Here is a 22,897-nt window from a genome sequence, read left to right on the forward strand (position 1 = left end):
AGTCAAACACCCGTCATCTGAAGAGGATCTGTCTATAATTCACATCACCAACTAGAGCAGGGGTCTGACTTTCCTCCATACCCACTCTGAGCACTGGCTCACTTTACTAACACACACACACTTACATTAGGGGAAACTCTCAGAATATTACAGACAGAGGTTTCTTTAAAATCCCGGTGCTTTAGTCGTTCCCAAATCCGATGGTCAGACACTGAACTTGTGACCCTGGATAGATCTAGTTTCCATCTCACAAACCTACCAATGGTTATAGAGAGGTCACGTGGGTCTATGGACAAATCACTTTCCATTCCCAGTAAACATTCTCCCCCCCCCCCCCCCCCCCCCCCCCGCAGGTGAATTGGGCAACGTTTTCTAATTCCCAAATCTCTGGCCTTAGACCCTCCTCCATTCAATGCTTCTGGAGCTAGCAATCTGGTTTAACTACACCTTCATAACCACTTTTGACATCCTTGTTCTCAAAGTTACCTTTACTTTGTGGAAATTCTCTGACACCTGGGCATAAGCAACTTCTCTATATATATATATAATATATATATAATATATATATATTGATGTCTTCTCCTGGTGATGTTTGGTGATCTGGCCAAAGGTTAAATTGACCTTCATGAAATGGTTGGACTGATGGTGGGCAGGTTGGAGACCGACTGTGCTGAGACAGAGACAGTACTTTCGGATGATAGCTCCCCCATGTGAGCACTGGAGGGTAATCAACACAGACAACTATGTGGAAGAGAATCTGGTGAGCCGGCTCCAAGTCCGTGTGGAGATGTTGGTGTTTGGCGAGAGTGGAGGAGTTTCACTTCGTTACAGAATTCACATCTGTAAGGTTTCTTCCCTCTGTGAGTGTGTTGATGGACCAGGAAACACATTGACTGCGTGAAAGTCTTCTCAAACACCTCACACTTGAATGGTTTCTCAACAGTGTGAATCTGGTCCTTCAGGATTTGGAGGATTGGATGAAATCCCTGTCACAACCATCACACTGGAAGAGTTTATTTCCAGTGTGAATCTTCTCGATTCCCAGAAGGTTTGACTATTTCAGGAGAACCAAAAAGGTAAATTTCATAGGTGAAGGGTTACTCCCCTTTATGAATCCTCTGGTGGACGAGGAGATTTGATGAGCTTCTGAAGGCTTTGTCACACACCTCACACTTGAATGGTTTCTCCCCAGTGTGAATGTGTTGGTGTACACGAAAGTGACACAAGCGCGAGAATGATTTGCCACACACCTCACACGTGAACGGTTTCTCTCCTGTGTGAATGCGTTGGTGTGCACGGAGCGATGATGACTGTGAGAATGATCTGTCACACACCTCGCATGTGTGTGGTTTTTCTCCAGTGTGAATACGTTGGTGTATCCGGAGGTTCTGTAACAGTGAGAATGATTTTGTGCAAAGTGAGCAGATGAATGGTTTCTCCCCAGTGTGAATTCGTCTGTGATTCACCAGACGCCAGAACTGTGCAAAGCGCTTATTGCACACCTCACAGCTGAACTGTTTCTCCCCGGTGTGAATGCGTTGGTGAACGTGGAGGTTCGATGACTGTGAGAATGATTTATTACACACCTCACATGTGAATGGTTTCTCCCCAGTGTGAATGCGTTGGTGCTCCAAGAGCATTGTTGACCGTGTGAATGCTCGGTCACACAAGTCACACTTGAAGGGTTTCTCCCCTGTGTGAATCCTCTTGTGTATCAGGAGATCGGATGATTGTGTGAAAGCGATCTCACAAAGCTCACATCTGAATGGTTTCTCCCCCGTGTGAAACCTCTGGTGTAGCAGAAGGCTTGAAGATGTCACAAAAGCTTTATCACAAATTTCACACTTGAATGGTTTATACCCTGTATGGATTACCTGATGGCCTAGGAGGCTCGAAAACTGTGTGAAGGATTTGTCACACAACTCACACTTCACCGGTTTCTCCCCTGTGTGTATGCGTTGGTGGATACGGAGGGACGATGCCAGAGAGAATGATTTGTCACACACCACACAAGTGAATGGTTTTTCTCCAGTGTGAATGCGTTGGTGAATGCGCAGGTTCGATAACTGTCTGAAGGATTTGTCACAAACATTGCAAGTGAATGGTTTCTCCCCTGTGTGAATGCGGCGATGATTTACCAGGCCTGATAATCGTGCAAGGCCCTTGTTACAAACCTCACATTTGAATGGTTTCTCTTCCATGTGTTAACAGTTGTAAAGCAGATGCACCTTGTCTGTTAGGAGATCCTATGAACTGGTGGAATCCTCCTCATACACCTCACACTTGAACAGTCTCTCCTGTAGGAGTGAGTCAGTGGTTCATGAGGCTCAATGAATGATTGAAGATCTCACCACACTTGGAGCCCACTCACACTTCTTCCCAACCTCACCCGGACTGATCACCCACAGCTGAACCTTCGGAAAGGTTGGTTCTGATGGAAGATTTCACACCACTGACCAGTTTCAGATCTGATGATTTGTCAAAGCTCCCCTGACCCGACTGATTTCCAGATGATGGTTTCACTGCCCAACCTTCTCTGTGTTGAGCAATTCTGAGAAGGGACTGGACGTCTTCCCACAGTTGTGCAGTTGTTCTCTGGGTGATGGTCAGGATCTATCTGCGGTCTCTATCCTTTCTGGTGTAATGCAGTGCAGTCATTCTGTAAAACAGCGAAATAAAAGATGATTTTGCTCAGAGTCCTTTCTTTTGCCTCACTTGACTATCACATACGCTATTTTACCAGCAGGGACACTGGATAGGATCAGGAGCAGACATTGCGGCTACTTCCTTACCTCAAACTAGGTCCCTATTGTTTCAAACAGATTGAGGACAGGGAAAAAGACAATCAGGCAGAGGGTAAAATGGGTCATCGATTTACTATGAGCTCAAAGAACTGAATAGTATCAATCTGGAAACATTCCAAACTCTCCCCTAACCATCCCTGGGAATGTCCAATCTCACTGGCAGGTGAGAGAATCTCAATATTGACTCCATGGAATCTCATAGCTTCAGGTCAAATAAGTTCAAAGAAAACTACCACTCCCCTCCCAAAATGAGCACGTCACCATGTTAATCATCACTGGGGAAGTAGACTAAGGTCAGATTCCAAAACTGGATGTCCATGAGGTTTAGTGAGCCATCAGCAGCAGCAGAATTGTATCCACCACAATCTCACAGCCTGGCACAGCCCTCATTCCATGATTATCATCAAACCAGTAGCTAGACATGTCAGGAGCAACAATGGATACTTTAGAGTCCAGGTATAAATCTTGTTTGCTGCCTCATGGTGCTGAGGACCCAGGTTTGATCCCGGCCCTGGGTCACTGTCCGTATGGAGTTTCTCCTTGTGTCTGCGTGGGTCTCACCCCCATGACCCAAAGTTGTGCAGGGTAGATGGATTGGCCCCACTAAATCGCTCTTTAATTGGAATAAAAAGAATTGGGCACTTTAAAAAAGGTATGAACCTTGTGAATGTATTGCTGAAGGCGACATACAGACTAAACATCAAGAACAGCCGCAAAAAAGGAAAACTAACCAGCCACAGAACTAACCGACCAGAGCCAAGCTCTATAGTCCTCCCACATCTTGGCGATAATTGTGGAGAAACAGTTCAGTAATGGAAGAAGGCAGCTTCATGAACATCTCCATTCTCAACATTGTTGGAGCCCAGCACATCAATCAGTACAAGACACAACATTAAAGTGTCTTCACCAAAGGGAAAATTTGGGAAAATATGATATTGTTCATTTTGGAAGAAAGAATGCAAAGGCCAATTATTATTGTCATGTGAGAGTACCGTTAAGAAATGGGTGTTTAAAAATGGGCGTGTATATAAATATCTGTAGTGAGAGTATGTTTAAGAAATGGGTGTTTACTACTGCAGTGATGTCAGAGAGTGGGTGGAGCTGGGCTGGCTGTCAGCTTTTTACTTTCATTTTTGAGTAGGCTGCAGGATGTGTTTTAGTTTCTTTTTCAGTGTTGGAGCAGAAGCCAGACCAAGCAGGTGTATTGCTGTTCTCTCTGCCATCAAAATACTATCTCTTGATCATTTGGTGAATTCAGAATTTAAAATTCTTTCAGTAGTGACTTTAACCTGATGTGCTTCTGATAAAGGTTTTGTTTTGAAGTCGTATGGATGTTAAGGAAAGTTTAAAGGTTCACTTAGTGTTGTAGTCTTTGGAATTTGTATTTGAATTAATGGTTGCTAAGATGTTCACTGTATGTTTTAAAAAGGTCAACTTGAGTTCATAGAATAAACATTGTTTTTAACTTTAAAAAATACTTTACCATTTCTGATCGACCACACCTGTAGAGTGGGCCATGTGCTCCCCAGACCACAATCTATGAAATGTTGTGGGTCAGGTGAACTCCATGATAAACTTTGGGGTTCTCTAAACCCTGGCCCATAACAAATTGGGGGCTCGAGGGGGATAAAAGTCTATCTATTGGATTGGCTTAGTGAACTTAAAGACAGTGAAGGGTGAGAATATTGTGGTTGCTTTTCAGGTGTTTTTAGTTTAAGTAGGGAGTGTGTTGTGGACAATGGCTCTTTCAGAGGCTCAGAAGGTTTTGGGGGTGGAGAAGGTCACACGCAATACCTTAAGGACAGAGACGAAAATCAGACTGTTAGATTTGGCAAAAGCATTGCAGTTAACATTACCTGACAAAATGCGATACGATGAGGTAATTATGGGGGTGGCTAAGCATTTAATGTTGCCTGAGATACAGTCTGACTCATTAAAAATGGCAAAGATCCAGTTGCAGATGAAGCAACTTGAACATGAAAAAGAATTAAAGCAGCTTGAATATGAAATGAGAAAAAGAAAGAGAAAGGGAGATACAGACCAGAGAAAAAGAAAAGGAGGGAGAAGCAAGAAACAAAGAAAGAGATAGAGAGGAAAAGGAAAGAGATAGAGAGGAAAGTGAAAAGGTGAGAGAGTTTGAACTTCAGAAAATGGCTATGAAACATAACAGTCAGTTAAAATTGGCAGACATAAAGGGAAACGGAAACGTACAGTTGGAGGATAGCGATGAGGATAGTGAGAAAGAGCGTCACAGTCGAAGGCCTGGTGGGGATCTATTTAAATATGTCCAAGCATTGCCAAGGTTTGACGAGAAGGAGGTGGAAGCGTTTTTCATTTTATTTGAAAAGATAGCTAAATAAATGAAATGGCCACAGGACATGGGGGTATTACTGATTCAAACAAAGCTGATAGGTAGGGTGAGTGAAGTGTTTGCATCACTACTGAAGGAGGTATCTGGGACGTATGAGGAGATGAAAAAATCCATCTTAGGTGCATATGAACTAGTGCCTGAAGCTTACAGACAAAGGTTTAGAAATTTAAGGAAAGAATTTGGTCAAACATACATGGAGTTTGATAGGAGCAAACAGAGTAATTTTGATAGATGGATAAGGGCTTTGAAAATAGACCAAACAATGAAGCTCTCAGAGAAATTATACTTTTGGAGGAGTTTAAAAATTCAATTCCTGATGCAGTGAGAGTTCATGTGGAAGAGCAGAGGGTTAAAACTGCTAAATTAGCAGCAGAAATGGCAGATGACTATGAATTAGTTCATAAATCAAAGTTGGTTTCCGACATCAGTTTCAGCCTGTGAGGAATAGAAACTGGGGTCATGAGAAATACTTAAGTGGTAACGGTAAAGGTGATCTGATGGGAGATAATAAGGAGTGTGTACCTCAGATTAAAAAATAAATCCAGGAGGGTGGAAGAGACATGAAAAATTTCAAATGTTTTCACTGTAATAAACTAGGCCATGTAAAGTCACAGTGTTGGTGGTTGAAGAAAAGCACTGGGAAGGCTGGTGTGGTAAAACAGGATAAGACAGTAAGGTTTATTAAAGGGGTAAAGGAAAGCCCAAGTGAAGCGGAGGAGGTGCAAAAGATTGTACAGCCTGATAAAGAGGTGATTGATAAGAAGGTGTCAGGTCTCTTTAAAGAATTTACTTGTATGGGTAAAGTTTATTCATGTGTACCAGGAGCAGCAGGTAAAGAAGTCACAATTTTAAGAGATAAGGGAGCTAGTCAATCTTTAATGGTAAGAGATGAGGAGTTATGTAGTTTGGGAAGAATGTTGCCAGAAAAGGTGGTAATATGTGGAATCAGGGTGAGAGGAGTAGTGTTCCATTATATAAGGTAAGGTTGGAAAGTCCAGTGAAGAGTGGTGAAGTGGTAGTAGGAGTAACAGAGAAACTTTCTTGTCCAGGAATACAGTTTATCTTGGGTAATTGTAGCCACCTAAAATGGCTGATTCCCTATTAATTTGGCCAAAACCCGATATAAAATGGCTAACCGAAAAGGCTGATGGGAAAAGCAGCCAACAGGACACAAACGGACAGCTGCAGACAGAATAGCGTATTCAGCGCTGGGGAAGTCGGCCCAGATCGATACCTACGACTATTAGCAGCACATCAACACAGACATCTGCAGTTTAATCGGCTATCCCCGGGAACAACTGCAACATATTAGCAATTGAATGCCGAGCCAGACCTCTCGGCGCCTGCAGTGGCCGAAACAAAGACAGGTGAACGACCACCCCCCGATCGAGGAATCGCCCCATTATTGGAGCATATCGAACCCAGTGATTGGGAACAAGTCCAATCGCTTGGGACTCAGGGTCAAGGGCCGCTCCGAGAGGCGGGAAGCCCCTGGGCCCTATAAATTGAGGGGCCAAGTTCAGATCTCTCTCCCTTCTTCTCATGCTCGCAACCTTCGCAAGAACATCGACCAGAAACAGTAAGTCTGACTCCAGCGATCGCTACCCGATAGAGATTCCTAGCCATCGACCCGTATCAGCCTTTTGAATCCCGCAGGCCAGATCCAATTCGATAAACCATTTGTTTCCCTGACCTGGTGGGCCATCCCCAAAAGTTAAGTATTGGCCAGTAGTGGTAGGTTTTGATATAGATAGTAGGATTATTGTGTAAGTATTGATTGCTGTACATAATAAATGACCGTTGGTTTCAATCTTACTAAGCAGTGTGCTGACTTATTAATCATAATTCGAGCTTGAACCACGTGGCGGTATCAGAAAGATACCTGGTGACTCGTGAGCAAAGGTGACATTATCAGAGCTAATAAAACTAAGGCTAAAAAGAGCAACATAATTGGCGACTCCGCCGGGACCCGACATAGAAGTGGAAAACCACTCCGGGAGAACCCCAGAAATTTGAATAGAATCCAATTGGAAACAAAAACAAAAAAAACCCACAAGTGTTCAAGCGGTTCTGGTTAATAATTCACAATTCGGAAGTGTGTGTATGCATGCGTAACTAACAGGGTTATAAGGTAAAACTGATAGATTTTGTTGCGTCAAAACTGTCGGAAGTCGGTATTTTCGGAAATTAGCGCAAGCCGTACCCGCATCTACGACACCACCTTAGCCCCGTTCCAAATTTGAGCGGAGCAAGCAGATAAGAGAGATGGCCATGCAGGCAATGCAACGCCTCATGAACCCCGAAGAATTTGCGGTCGCACCGATCAGCAGCATTAAAGTGGGACAGTGTCCCATTTGGGAAGTGGAAATTCGGAAATTTCTACAGGGCAAAGGATGGCCCGTGTGGAGCGGTTTCTGTAATAATGACAACTCAGGTCCCGGAAGTATAGGGCATACTTGGTGGGAGAACATGAGTGAAATTCATAAGAAAAGCTTAGCAAAAGGGCGCAAGCCGATGGCAATCGTGTCCTGTATGGCACAATTGCGAGGCACAGAGGAGGTCGTCAGGGCGCTCCGGAAAGAAATAGAAGGCATACATCGTATGAGCAAAATCGATGTATGCGAGATGGAAAAAGAGAACCTGGAATTGAAAAGGCAGTTAGAAGCCAAGGACGAAGAGGTGGCTGACGCCAAACGGGGTCACCAGTCTTGTCTGGCGCATTTAAGCAGTTTTCAATCCCAGTATGAGAAGGCTTATCAGGACACGCAGCGTGCAGTCCTGGTTAAGAAAGAGACAGAGAAGCAGGTAGAGACGCTACAGAAGCAATGTAGTGATCTCAAGGCAGCTTTGAGAGCGCTCCACGCTGCAACCACGGAACAAAGGCAGAGTACCTTAGACCATGCGAAGTGCCGAAAGCAAATTGCAGACCTGCAATCAATGCTTTCTGTCCAAAAGGGATTCCAAGACACCTTTGGGGAAAGTTTAGAACAGGAAAACGGCCCTGATTGGGAAGAATTGCAGGAGACAGCGCAGAGATATGTTCAGGGAACATGTGTGCAGGGAAAGCCCCAAAGGAGGAAAGCACCCCCACACAGCAGGTAATACAGGCTCCCATGAACCCTGTAACAACCCACCGCACAGCCACAGCAGACGAGGCGGAAGTCTTATATTCCACCCCCTCACAGTGACCCAATTACGGGACACGTGTGCTAAAATCACACCGTTCCTCCCCGCTTCAGACCCACACCATTTGTTTGCCACCGTCAAACACCAGGCGACCTTGTACGGCCTGGATACGAGAGAGCAGGTAAAGCTCACAGTCCTCAGCTTAGACCCATCGGTCGCAGCAGCCCTTCCCGACCCACAGAATGTAGGAGGAGGCACCCTTGCAGAAATGCATACCGCGATCCTGGATGCGATCAGGTATAACCGGGGCGACCCCGTAGATGGCCTAAATAAGTGCAGACAGAAAAAGTCTGAACACCCCACAGCGTTCGCAGGACGCTTGTGGATTCACTTTGAAGCCGCTTTCGGAAACGTAGACCGTGCCCATTTGTCCGCAGACAATATGGCCAAATGGACCCGCACCCTTATCTCCCATGCCATGGAAGCAGGACAGAATGCCTGTAGTAATTATGACCCCTCGGAGGAGGCTCACAATGAGAAATGGGTGGTCAAAAGATTGTCCCGCGTTTGGGAACAGTCGGCTCACAGTAAACCCGCAGCTAGAACCCCCGAGGAAAAACAAACCGCCACAGACGTGCAGGCAGTAAGAACCACTCTTCACAACCCCGCCTGGGTAAACGAGGGAAAGAGCAGCCCCCCAGCAAAACCGCAAGAATGCTACAATTGCGGACAATTGGGACATTTTGCCAAAGAATGCAAGGCCCCTAAAAAGCCACAGAGAGCCCAACAGACAGGCACTCTCAATAAGAAAAAGGCAGAGCTCATACATAGCGTTAGCGCCCAGTCGGATCAGACAGACTTGACCGGAACGGACTGAAGGTGTACAGGCTCCCCCAGTTGGGTCTGCGATACCCTTTGGGATAGGTCAGGACGACCCGTAGTCGCAGCGAAAGTTAGGGGACAGCCGATCGAGCTTCTCTGGGACACAGGAGGGTCCCGCACAACCTTAAATTCCTCCACCCTTGGTATGGACACATGGCCCACTACAGCCACTATCACCCTCAGCGGTTTCACAGGCCACTCACAGCAGGGACACATCACAACCCCGGTACCCATCCAAATCGGAACCATTAATACAAAACACCCCGTAGTGTTAGTCGACCTGCCCCCAACAGCGGACACATTTTGGGGATCGACTTCATGAATTCTCACCACCTCTCTTTCGGTCCAATCAACCATTGTGTCTGGAAGATGGCGAAATCCGCTAGAGCCCCCGCAACGCTCAATATAGGGGATTATATGAACAAAATTAGCGCAGTAGGCGAGTTTTGGTTCAACCCCACCACACTCAGCACGGACCGACAGGTTAGGGCAGTCCTGCAAAAAGACAGGGCAGCATTCGCGAGCCACAAGCACGACTGGGGACGGATGACTGGTTCCGTACAAGTAACAGGACTGGACCCTAGACCCCAAAAGCAGTACGGATTCCCCCTAGAAGCAGAGGGAGAAATCCTAAAGGTTATAGAAAGTTTATTAGAGCAGGGCGTCCTAAGATCGGGAGCCTCAACTAATAATGCCCCGATTTGGCCAGTAAGGAAGCCCGACGGATCATGGCGCTTGACCATAGATTATTGGGAACTCAATAAAGTCACCCCCGTAGCAGCCCCCACCGTTGCAACAAGTCCCGAGACCATGATCAAACAGGGACTCCATGCCCAATATTTCACGGTTTTGGACGTCAGTAATGGATTCTGGTCCATTCCAGTGGCAAAGGCGTGCCAGTACAAATTTGCCTTCACTTTCCGAGCGCAGCAATACACGTGGACATGCCTGCCACAAGGCTTCCACAACTCCCCCTCCATTTTCCACCGACAGCTGGCAAATGGACTAGCGAAATTTTCTCGCCCCGAATGTCTGGTACAGTATGTAGACGATCTACTACTGCAGACAGACACTAAGGAAGAGCACATTGAGCTTCTGTCCGAACTCCTGGAATTACTACATTCCATTGGCTGTAAAGTCAACCCCAAAAAGGCCCAGATATTGGAAGAAAATTTGATTTTGTTTGGGTACTATCATCACACACGGCAAACGCGAGATCGAGCACAAAAGAATTGCCTTGATCGTCAAATTGCCCCTTCCCCAAAATGTTTCAGCCCTCCGGTGTTTTTAGGACTAGTTGGCTACTGCCGAAACCACTGATGGTTTCGCCAGCAAGGCAGCTCCCCTCTCAGAGCTCTTAAAGAAAGGAGCCCCCTGGGAGTGGCTTCCGCAGCATACGGATGCTGTGGAATCATTAAAACAGGCGCTCATAGCTGCCCCCGCACTACAAGTTCCAGACCCACTTTCCCCTTACGCCATAGAGGTAGCGACCACAGACTGCACCCTTTCAGCCGTGCTCCTGCAGGAACGGCACGACCAGCTAAGACCCGTGGCTTATGCCTCCCGAATTCTAGATGCTGTGGAGCAGGGATTCTCAGCCTGTGAGAGGCACCTGCTCGCAGTTTTCTGGGCAGTCCAGTACTTCTCATACATTACCGGACTGAACCCCATCACCATTTTGACCGAACACACCCCCACCCAACTTTTACTAGACGGACGACTTAAAGACGGTACCGTCAGCCAAATCCGCGCTGCTAGGTGGACCCTTCTCTTACAAGGACGGGACATCACAGTCAAACGGACCAAAACACACACATACTTAGCGGACAAATCTACAGTACCCCGGAACCCCCCATGAGTGTGAAATCATCTCGCCCCACCATAATACAGGCCCCTTTATCGCGAAAACACCCCCCAGAAAACTAGCCACTCCATCTCAAAGCCCCCCTCACCCGGACACGTGTGAGCCCATTAGGATTTATGTGGATGGATCTTCCACAGTCCTGGATGGGCAACGCATAACAGGTTGTGGGATTTATGTGGAGGACGTGAAGGGACGCGCCCTCGAGGAAATCGCATTAAAATTACGCGGACACTTAGGCGCGCAGGCAGCAGAGCTTGCGGCCATCGCTTACATTATAGAGCACCCTGATTCCTTCCCCAGCCCAGCAGACATATATTCAGACAGTCTATACGTTTGCAACAGCCTCACCGAATTTCTACCCCTCTGGGAAACAAGAGGATTTGTTTCCGCGGAAGGGAAATCCCTCCCCTCAGCCCCATTACTCCGCCATATTCTGAAAAAAGCCAAGGACAGGACTTTTGGCATTGTAAAAGTCCGCAGCCGCCATCGTTCCTCCCCCCCTGGAAATGTAAAAGCCGACGCACTGGCTAAAGCAGGATCCAGGCATGGGTATTTTTGGAAGCCCCCCGAAAGCGCCCCAGTGAGTGCGCCAGTGAGTGCAGTTCAGGTCACGCAGACTAGGATCGAAGATCTAGTAGAGGCCCAGAGGCAGGATAGCGCTCTCACTGAAATCGTGAAAGGGAAGTTTCCAGCCTCATACGAGAGGTACAGAAATATGATGACCACACATGACGGTGTGGTGTTGAAAGACGCCCTTTATGTAGTTCCGAAGCAGGATCGGAACCAATTAATCTGTTTATTCCATAATGGTCATGGACACCAGGGAATCGATCCCACCGCAGCCCACCTCAAACAGCTTTGTTGGTGGCCAAATCTCAAAGAGGATGTATCCCATTACATTGAGAATTGCCTCATCTGCGCACAGAACAACCCAGACAGATATGCCAAAAAGGCACAACTCAGCCACACCCGACCCGTTAACGGCCCCTGGACTAACCTCCAGATCGATTTTATAGGTCCATTGCCCCCTTGCAGGAATGGCTATAAATATGTTCTGGTGGTCATAGACACTTTTACAAAGTGGGTGGAAGCATTTCCAGCCTGCACCAACACCGCGAAAACCACAGCCAAAATCCTAACCCACCACATCTTTACAAGATGGGGACTCCCCCGCAGTATTGAATCGGACCAAGGTTCTCACTTTACAGGATGGGTCATGCAGAACGTCCTCACGATATTTGGCATAACCCCAAAATTTCACATTGCGTACCACCCACAGTCGAGTGGTATAATGGAGCACATGAATCGGACCCTAAAAACCACCCTCCGAAAAATGGTCCAGCAGAACAACACCACTTGGGATTCTGTCCTCCCCTTTGCGCTGATGTTTTTGCGTAACACTGTTTCCACCTCCACAGGTTACACCCCACACACCCTCATGACCGGACGCCCCATGAAAGGGACAGAGTACTTGTTGGGTTTAGACCTGACCAGCCCTGAAGTTACGGCCCTCACCCACGAGAAAGCCGTTGAGCAAATACTTGCTCATACTTGCAAATGTAAAAACGGCTCAGTTAGCAGCCGCTGTTAAACTGGGCACTAAAAGAAAACAGAGCAAGGCCTGTTTTGATAAGGCAGTACATGCAACGGAGTATAATATAGGACAAGTGATGTTGTCTGTGTATAACCCCAGCACATTTCTGTCTCTGAAATACTCGGGTCCGTACTCCATTACAGATAAAGTAAGCCCATCAGTATACAAAATCAAATACCAAAATCGTAAGACTGCGTGGTTTCACATAAACCAGTTAAAGGCTTATGGAGCACAGTCAAACCACGCCCACCACGTCATGCTTGACGCAGCAGACCAAACCCCACCCACAGCCAATGTGAACATACCAACCCCCACCACGTCCAGCCCAGACACTCCGCCCCGGAACGCCCACAGACTGCAGCAGCAGAGACAGCGACTGTGACTCCGACGACAGCCACAGCACGCCTCCCTACTATCCTGGACCCGCACCCAGCGACTCCGAGGTCGACTCCAGTGATCCCTTCCTCATCACTTTCTTAAACAAACCACACCACCGACCACCAAACCACACGGACGATCCCGACTTTGTCCCCACACAACTTGACGAACGCCATTGGCACCGCGACAACTCCTACAGACTCGTCCGCAACGACGAAAGCAACCCCAACTCATACCACGCAGCCCTCTCAACATTAATTCACTCCAGAATTTGGCACCCGGGAGAAGGGGACGACCTCGAGTCAGACCCCCAATCCGCCAACCCCTTTGCGACCCTGTTCGCAACAGAGAACTGAGGTGTCCACATGATGATTTAAAGGAGACACTTGGGGAAAAGTGTTGTCCTTCCTGATGGAACCTGCAGGATGTTTTATGTTGTTTGTATGTTTGTTTAAGTGTTGTTCGTCCGACAGGAGAATTTTTCTCACCGTCACACACCCATTCACCTGAAACCTTTTCGCTCTTTCCAACACCCCCACCGCAGCCAGACGCTTGTTCAGCGGTACCAACTTGTCCACAGATACCTGGTCAACAGACCAGACGTTTGTTCAGTGGAACTAGCTTGTCTGCAGACACTTTAGCTGATACCTGTTCAGGTACCAGATGCCCCTTCTGATTCGAGGGTAGAAGCACAGCACTAGCTTTTCAGCTGGTACTGGTTCAAGTGCCAGATGCCCAATCTGATTTGACGGTAGAATCACAGCAGCAACCCCACCATGATGACTACATTTTTGCCCGTTCTTGTCTGTTGCTCAGGCAGTGGAGAAACGGCGTGAGACCCGCCCTGCCTGGGAACCTCCCGCTGGTCAAAAATGCTCGGGTAGGGGACATACGGTATTGGTAGCCGTCCTACCCGGGAACTCCATCCAAATCTTACCCGTCGCGGCCCATACGCACCTCATTCGACCTTTTCCTTTCAAAACAGTTTATCTATTTAGGCGACCCTTGGGTTGCTGCCTCATGCTATTTACATCCAGGAACATTTGGATGATAAACTTAGCACTGGTCCACCATTGAGAAGTGTGCCGTGTCCTAACATTTGTTTTGGAAAAGAAAATGGGGGAGTCACATATAGTGACCAATTATAAGGGTTTAATTGGCCCCAAGAAGGACAGACACACTAACATACCGGATATTATACCAAGGTAGTTACAGATACTATGCTTGTTTTACAGAACTCCAGAAGCTCCAGAACCGGAGGAAAACAGAACACGAGGAAAGAAAAAGAAAGAGGACAGCCATGAGGACTTCTTTCATCGTGATCAAAATTTTCATGATGAACATTTGGTTGCGCGGGAACGCGGACCCCATTACTCCAAATCCCCCTGCCGTTAATGTTTCACTGCCCCACAGTACCGAGGGCCCAGTCACCAGCCACGCTGCATTATCCTGGTGTGCCAAGTTCATAACTTGGTACTCCCTGTCGTACGTCATTGAAGCACTATTAGCGTTGGCAATACTCTGCTGTGCAGCGCAGACTATGCGCCTCCGCAAATGGAGAAGGAGAGCGTACCGCGCTCGAACCCCGGTATATCGGATCCGATCACCTATATTCGGGTATGACCAGACCCCAGACCCCCGCGACCTATGAAACCAGAATAATAAAACATGCACTTGTGTTTTTTTGTAAATAAAAGATGTACAAAATGAGTCATGAACAAAAATAAAATTTATGATCCTGAGCTTGACTGCCAAGCCAGGAAAGAGTATATGGAATGTTATGATTGTTGTTGTATGTTTCAGAGAGATAGAATGATGCAATGCTTGATGAGTGTATTTAGGTAAAATTAGAGGTTCCAAGTTTTTATTTTTTAGATGCATGCCCCTGCCTGACATAGCGCCCTCAAGAATTGTTTAGGTAAATTTTTGTGTATAGCTAGGGTCAGAGTAGTGGCCATGTAGGAGGTGTCCCCCCCCCCCCCCCCCACGGTCAGGGAACGGAAAGGACAACATTTATGTGATCCTTCACGCTTCGCGTTAGGATCACAAGGTGGGACTGTAGCCACCTAAAATGGCTGATTCCCTATTAATTTGGCCAAAACCCGATATAAAATGGCTAACCGAAAAGGCTGATGGGAAAAGCAGCCAACAGGACACAAACGGACAGCTACAGACAGAATAGCGTATTCGGCTCTGGGGAAGTCGGCCCAGATCGATACCTACGACTATTAGCAGCACATCAACACAGACATCTGCAGTTTATTCGGCTATCCCCGGGAACAATTGTAACATATTAGCAATTGAATGCCGGGCCAGACCTCTCGGCGCCTGCAGTGGCCGAAACAAAGACCGGTGAACGACCACCCCCCGATCGAGGAATCGCCCCATTATTGGAGCATATCGAACTCAGTGATTGGGAACAAGTCCAATCGCTTGGGACTCAGGGTCAAGGGCTGCCCCAAGAGGCGGGAAGCCCCTGGGCCCTATAAATTGAGGGGCCAAGTTCAGATCTCTCTCTCTCTCCCTTCTTCTCCTGCTCGCAACCTTCGCAAGAACATCAACCAGAAACAGTAAGTCTGACTCCAGCGATCGCTACCCGATAGAGATTCCTAGCCATCGACCCGTATCAACCATTTGAATCCCGCAGGCCAGATCCAATTCGATAAACCATTTGTTTCCCTGACCTGGTGGGCCATCCCCAAAAGTTAAGTATTGGCCAGTAGTGGTAGGTTTTGATATAGATAGTAGGATTATTGTGTAAGTATTGATTGCTGTACATAATAAATGACCGTTGGTTTCAATCTTACTAAGCAGTGTGCTGACTTATTAATCATAATTCGAGCTTGAACCACGTGGCGGTATCAGAAAGATACCTGGCGACTCGTGAGCAAAGGTGACATTATCAGAGCTAATAAAACTAAGGCTAAAAAGAGCAACATAATGATACACTGGATCGCAGGTGGGAGTGATGCCTACGGTGGTTGATAAGCCAGTGGAGAATCAGACAACTGAAGTGTTGAAGGACAAATATCCTGGGATTTTTTCGGATTGTGTAGTAACAAGGTCGCAAAGTCACAGGTGAAGACAAGAGGAGAAATCAAAAGTGAAGATGACGTTGAAGTGCAATTATCAGAAATGATTTTTGATCAGATGGTTGAAAAAGAACAAGAACAGGTGGAGGATGAGGCGGATATTTTTAGTTCAGGAAAATTGGCAGAGTAGCAACAAAAATATATAGAAATAAAACAGATGCATCAGAAAGCATACACGGAAGAGGAATATGAGTGTATACCAAAGTGTTATGACCGTAAAGGTGATGTCTTTATGAGAAAATGGAGACCTTTACATATGCAGGCGGATGAAATGTGGGCAGAAGTTCATCAAGTAGAATTGCCGGTATGGTAGAGAAAGGAGGTGTTGCGAGTTGCACATGAGGTACCAGTGGGAGGTCATTTGGGAATAAGGAAAACTCAAGCTAAAATACAAAAACATTTTTATTGATCTGGACTACATAAAGAGGTAGTTAAATTTTGTCAATCATGTCACACATGTCAAGTGATAGGGAAACCTCAAGCAGTGATAAAACCAGCGCCCTTAATATCCATTCCAGCATCTGAGGAACCTTTTACAAGGGTCCTAATTGATTGCATAGGACCGCTTCCTAAAACAAAAAGTGGGAATCAATGTCTTTTGACGATAATGGATGTGTCTACTGGGTTTCCAGAGGCCATTCCAATACGTAATATTACGGCTAAAAAGATTGTGGAGGAGTTACTTAAATTCTTTACTAGATATGGACTACCCACAGAAATACAATCGGATCAAGGATCAGATTTTACCTCCAAGTTATTCAAAGAAGTTATGGATACCTTAGGAATGAAACAATTTAAATCAACTGCGTACCATCCAGAATTGCAGGGAGCATTAGAGGACAATGTTGAGGGCTTATTGTCAAGATTATCCAGAGGATTGGGATAAAGGAATTCCATTCGTACTGTTTGCAATTAGGGATGCACCTAATGAGTCAACCAAATTCAGTCCTTTTGAACTAATTCTTGGTCATGAGGTAAGAGGACCACTTAAATTGATTGAGGAAAAATTGGTGAGTGAGAAATCGGAAATTACATTCTTGGATTATGTGTCAAATGTTAAGGAACAATTAAATAGAGCAGGTGAATTGGCTAGACAACATTTAAAAGTTGCGCAAAATGTGATGAAACAGGTAGCAGACAAGAAATCCAAAGTTCGTAGTTTTGCCAGTGGAGATAAAGTTTTAGTATTGTTACCAGTGGTAGGTGAACCTTCAAAAGTAAGGTTTTGTGGACCTTATCAGATTGAAAGGAAATTAAGTGAGGTGAATTATGTGGTAAAAACACCAGATAGAAGGAAGACTCACCAAGTGTGTCAGGTGAATATGCTTAAAAGGTACTTTGAAAGGGAAGGAGAGAAAAAGGAGGTGTTTATGATTCGAACTCAAAGTGACGAACCAAATCCAGATGACTGTGACTATGACATGCCTCAAATTAAATTGGAAAATGAGGATGTTCTTAAAAATTGGAATAAATTGTTGAGTTACATTCCAGAGAAAAAACAAACTGACCTGAAAGAGATATTGATACCACATGGGCAAGTTTGTAGAGATAAATTGGAAAGTACTAAAATGGCTACACATGATGTAGATGTGGGAAATGCTGTTCCAATCAAACAACATCCATACAGACTTAACCCTTTCGAATTGGCACAGGTTAACAAAGAGATTGAGAGTATGCTTAAAAATGGCATAATTGAAGTGGGTTGCAGCCAATGGAGCTCACCCACAGTGATGGTACCAAAACCAGACGGTACACAACGGTTGTGTGTGGACTATAGAAAGGTTAATGCAGTTACAAGAACGGACTCTTATCCTATCCCACGTTTGGAGGATTGCATTGAGAAAGTGGGACAATCAGCTTTTATTTCCAAACTGGATTTATTTAAAGGTTACTGGCAGGTACCTTTACCAAAAGGGCGAAGGATATTTCAGCTTTTGTGACGCCAGATGGTATATACCAATTCAAAGTTATGCCATTTGGCATGAAAAACACTCCAGCCACATTTCAACGGTTAACTAACACAGTCGTTTCAGGATTACCCAATTGTGCGGTATACATCGACGATCTGGTAATTTTCAGCCAGACATGGAAAGAACATTTAAAACATCTGATGGAGTTATTTGATAGACTTCCGGAGGCGGGTTTGGTGATAAACGTAGCCAAAAGTGAATTTGGAAAGGCCCAAATCACTTTCCTTGCCCATACAAACGGACAGGGTCGAATGGTCCCACGGGATGTGAAAACAAAAGTTATTGGGGAGTTTCCGATACCCTCAACACAACGGGAAATAATGCGATTTCTTGGTATGAGTCGATTTTACTGGAAATTTGTACCCAATTCTAGCAGTGTGGTCACTCCACTGACGGACGTGTTCAAGAAGCGTAACAAATTCCAGTGGACAGCGAAGTGTCAACAGGCATTTGACGGCCTGAAGGCTGTGTTGACCACTGCCTCTGTGTTAGTCATCCCAAATTATACGAAACCATTCAAAGTGGTGGTTGATGAGCGTGATGTGGGTGTAGGTGCGGTGCTTCTACAAGACGACGACGAAGAGCTAGAGTGGCCTATTGGTTATTTTTCAAAGAAATTGAATTCTCACCAGAAAAAGTATTCGACGATTGAGAAGGAGACTTTGAGTTAGTTTGGTGCTGGCTTTGCAACATTTTCACATTTATGTGACCAGCAATTCGTATGACACCGTTATATATACTGATCATAATCTGTTGACGTTTTTGGAGCGATTCCGGAATAACAATGCACGGCTGTTTCGCTGGAGTTTATTGTTGCAGCCATTTCATTTAAAAATAGTACATGTGGCAGGACGAGAAAACGTGATAGCCGATGCTTTGTCACAAATGTGATGAACGGAAGCAATTTCAGTTGGAGGAAGAAAAGGGGAAAAAAATGGACTATATTATTATACCTGTTTGCGTGTGTTGTTTTTTGAAACAAAAATTTACTGTGTGCATTTCTTAAAGGATAGTGAAACAGTGAAAATAGAAATCATCTTGAAGTTGATGGGGTTTTTTTTCTCGGGGTAGGTGTCATATGAGAGTACCTTTAAGAAATGGGTGTTTATAAATGGATGTGGAGATAATTATCTGTAGTGAGAGTACCTTTAATGGGTGTTTACTACTGCAGTTTTGTCAGAGAATGGGTGGAGCTGGGCTGTCTGTCAGCTTTTTACTTTTGTTTTTGAGCAGGCTGCAGGGTGTGTTTTAGTTTTGTTTTCAGTGTTGGAGCTGAAGCCAGACCAAGCAGGTCTACTGCTGTTCTCTCTGCCATCAAAAGACTATCTATTGGTGAATTCATTTGGTGAATTCAGAATTATAAATGTTTTCAGTAGTAACTTTAACCTGATGTGCTTCTGATAAAGGGTTTCATTTTAAGTCGTATGGATGTTAAAAAGGAAAGCTTAAAGATTTACTTAGTGTTGCAGTCTTTGGGGGTTGTATTTGAATTAATGGTTGCTAAGATGTTCTCTGTATGTTTTAAAAAGGTTAACTTGAGTTCATAGAATATACATTGTTTTGCTTTAAAAAATACTTTTCCATTTCTGCTCTACCATACCTGTAGAGTGGGCCGTGTGCTCCCCATACCACAATCTATTAAAAGTTGTAGGTCAGGTGAACTCCATAATACACTTTGGGGTTCTCTAACCCCTGGCCCATAACATTATTTAAATGGAGAGAGACAGCTTAAAGCTATAGTTCAAAGGGACTTGGGGGCCCTTGTTCATGAAATCCAGAAAGCTGGATACAGGTGCAGAAGGTAAGAGGGAAGACAAAGGGCTGGAGTATAAAAGTAATGAGGTGTTGCTGCAACTGTATAAAGTACTACTGAGGTCATAACTGTGTACAGTTTTCATCCCTTTACTTAAGGCCGTACAGAGGAGGTTTACTAGGGTTTTCCAGGCTATGGAAAGACTGCCATATGAGGAAAGATTAAATAGGTTGGTTTTGAACACCTTGGGAGTTCAGAAGAATGAGAGGTGAAATGATTGAAACAGAGATGGGGACATGATGGCACAGTGGTTAACACTGCTGCCTCATAGCACTAAGGACCTGGGTTCGATTCTGACCTTTGGTTACTGTCTGTGTGAAGTTTGCATGTTCTCCCAGTCTCACCGTGGGTTTCCTCCAGGTTTTCCGGTTTCCTCCCACAGTCCAAAGACGTGGTGAGGTGGATTGGCCATTCTAAATTGCCCGTTATGTCTAAAAGATTAATCTGACACAGGAATCCGGTGTGACCATGGGAATGGGAAGGGTGCTCTTTCAGAGGGTCGGTGCTGCCTCGATTGGCCGAATAGCTTCATTCGGCACTGTAAGGATTCTATGATTGGGTAGGATTCTTAGTTGGTTAGACAGGGTAAATGTTGGGAGGATGTTTCCACTCTTGGGAGAATGTAGGACCAGAGGGCACAGTCACAGAGTAAAGGGGTGCTCATTTAAGCGGATCTGAGGAAGAATTTCTTCCAAAGAGAGGTGAATCTTTGGAATTCTTTGCCACAGTAAGCTGTGGAGGCCAAGTCCTAGAACATTTTCAAGTCTGAGATCGATAGGTTTTTAATCAGAACAGGAAATAAGGGTCACAGAGCAAAGAGTGTTAGATCAGCTATGATTTTATGAAATGGCTGAGCAAGCTCTAAGGTTTGAATGGCCTACTCCTGTTCCTATTTCTTATTGTGTAAAAATACCAGGTGGATGATCAAACCTGTCCTCCTCCTGAGGTGCTGGGAAACTTTCCTCCAGACTACTCAAATTCTCCCCACTATCGAGGGGATTCAAGTCACGAGTGTGTTATCAAAGTGAAGTTTGTGAGATTGTTTTGTTTTAAACAGACTTTGTAATATTAAGAAATGCAGAAAATACCCTGGAAAGGTCGGGTTGCTGGAGGTTGCACATCTCTGCCTGGAAACAGGTCAGGGGGCTTGGTTACCATGGAAACAGATTGGCACTTGCTGAGTAGAATGGAATGTTATCAACACCTGAAAACAAAGGCAGAAGCAGCTGGGACTGACACCATTGACTGTAAGTCACTTTGGACATCCGGTGGTCGTGAAAGACTATATAAATTTAAGGAGGGTATAGAGATAGGGAGGTGGGAGGTTTTGGGGGGATTTGGAAAGACAGGAAACATGCAGATGCCAAAACACGGAGAGAACTGACCATTCAGCCCACAGGATAATAACAAGTTCCCAACACACACACAACTCAACAAGAGAAAGTCAGTGAGAATCCTCAGACACTCTGCCCCTCCCAGATAATTACCCCTCACCTTCTCATGTTCAGTAATGACCCATCAACAAAGCTCAGCCTGTAAATCAGAAGGAAAATGCTTCCAATAAACACACAATATCCAACACACAGCCAATCAAACAGCTCAGCACAAAGCACCGAGTAAACAGGTCTCTGAGCTGGATCTTCTCACACAGCACAAGGGGCATTTCCACACCTGGTTGCCCACAGGATAGTCAGACTGCCTGAACATTAGTGTGGATATTGTGCAATGTAATTCTTCTAAATTCTGCTCCTTCACTCACCATCTCCTGACTTGGTTTGGAGTCCCTACAGGAAGTGAAGCAGCTGTGGTAGAGGAAGAGGAGAGAATGGGCAGAGTGGGTGGGCTCTCTGATTGACGTCTCTCACAGACAATCCAAATATTTCTGCAGTAACAGGAGTTTCCTGAAGTTGGGGAAACTGACCAGTGAAAAGGAGACTTTGAGCAGCAGCTCAGGTGGGGATTTAAACTTGTCATTGCCCCATCTAAATAAAACCTCACTTATTGCAGCTGCTGTCTCAGTTCCCCGGGTAATCTTTGACAGAAATTTCTAGAGTGGGAATAGCATTCTTCATCCCGGAGGCTTTCAAACTGAATCTGTCCTCCCCTCTCAGATCTTCCATCATTTTAAAGATGAGTGGAATAGAGTGAAAACTCATCAATTTAAACTCTATCATTAATGAAAAAAAGCAGAAACTCCACACAATATTATTGAGGTGAGAAAGCAATTATGACTATAATAAATTATTTTCACCATTTCTCCTGTTTCTGTGACACAACTGAAATAGACATTTACCTGTGGACCTGTAGTTTGCTGAAATAATTTCTGGCCACAGCATGTCAACTGGAGTCATGAAAAAAACTGACTGTTGGTGCCTGAACACCCAAAAACCCTGAGTGTAATTTGAAGAGCCGCCTCAAGCAGGCACAAATCGGCAGCAACTCGCCACTCACATTATTCCCATCTGGAGCCATGGTCATTTTTGTAATTGGTACCAGCTTCCTGGGCGACGTTTAATAAACCAGTGTTAAAGACTGTCAGTAGACAATTTATGTTTTGTGAACTTATTTTTAAAATTCCTGCAATATTAGCTGGATTAGGCTGATAAAACTTAACACGAGTGCAAACTCTCAACCACAATCTGTGCACTTCAGGTTGTTGCATATTTATTAAAGCAAACTTTTTTTTAAATTGTTTCAGACCAATTGAAGCAGTTTCATCTAAAGGTCTATTGTTTAGGCCAGTGATTTTCATTCAGTGTTGCCAGTCTCTTTCCTATGTAGAAGTCCCTGACTGTCAGCGTTCCCCCGTCCTGTCTCAATTTTTTTAAGACGGTGTCTCGCCTGGCTGGTGGGAACCTGTGGTTTCCGCAGATGGGGGCCTTTGGGGATATCTTGGTCAGTCCGAAGTGTTGCCTTAATTTGTTTCAGCCGGAGCGACCTGTGTGCCCTGTCGAATTCTGGGAGGTTGGGGAAGCTGTCTCTCCCGACGAAGTTGCCCAGTAT

The 22,897-nt window shown here is 45.3% G+C and overlaps 1 protein-coding gene across 2 annotated transcripts; it reads right to left on the reverse strand.

Annotated features, from left to right (window-relative positions):
- Positions 1-343: 343 nt before the first annotated feature.
- Positions 344-21,795, reverse strand: LOC140390168 (uncharacterized). Of its 2 annotated transcripts, none has more exons than XM_072475110.1 (2): positions 21,389-21,795; positions 344-2,659 (listed from the first exon to the last, which is right to left on the reverse strand). In XM_072475110.1, the coding sequence occupies exon 2, from the start codon at positions 2,199-2,201 to the stop codon at positions 1,098-1,100; it is 1,104 nt and encodes a 367-aa protein (XP_072331211.1). In that variant the 5' UTR covers positions 2,202-2,659; positions 21,389-21,795; the 3' UTR covers positions 344-1,097. The 2 variants fall into 2 exon arrangements, with proteins under 2 accessions (XP_072331211.1, XP_072331212.1); XM_072475111.1 differs by having other exon boundaries at positions 21,654-21,678.
- Positions 21,796-22,897: the final 1,102 nt, after the last annotated feature.

This window comes from Scyliorhinus torazame, chromosome 14 (assembly GCF_047496885.1).
Source record: "Scyliorhinus torazame isolate Kashiwa2021f chromosome 14, sScyTor2.1, whole genome shotgun sequence".
Lineage (NCBI taxonomy): Eukaryota > Metazoa > Chordata > Chondrichthyes > Carcharhiniformes > Scyliorhinidae > Scyliorhinus > Scyliorhinus torazame.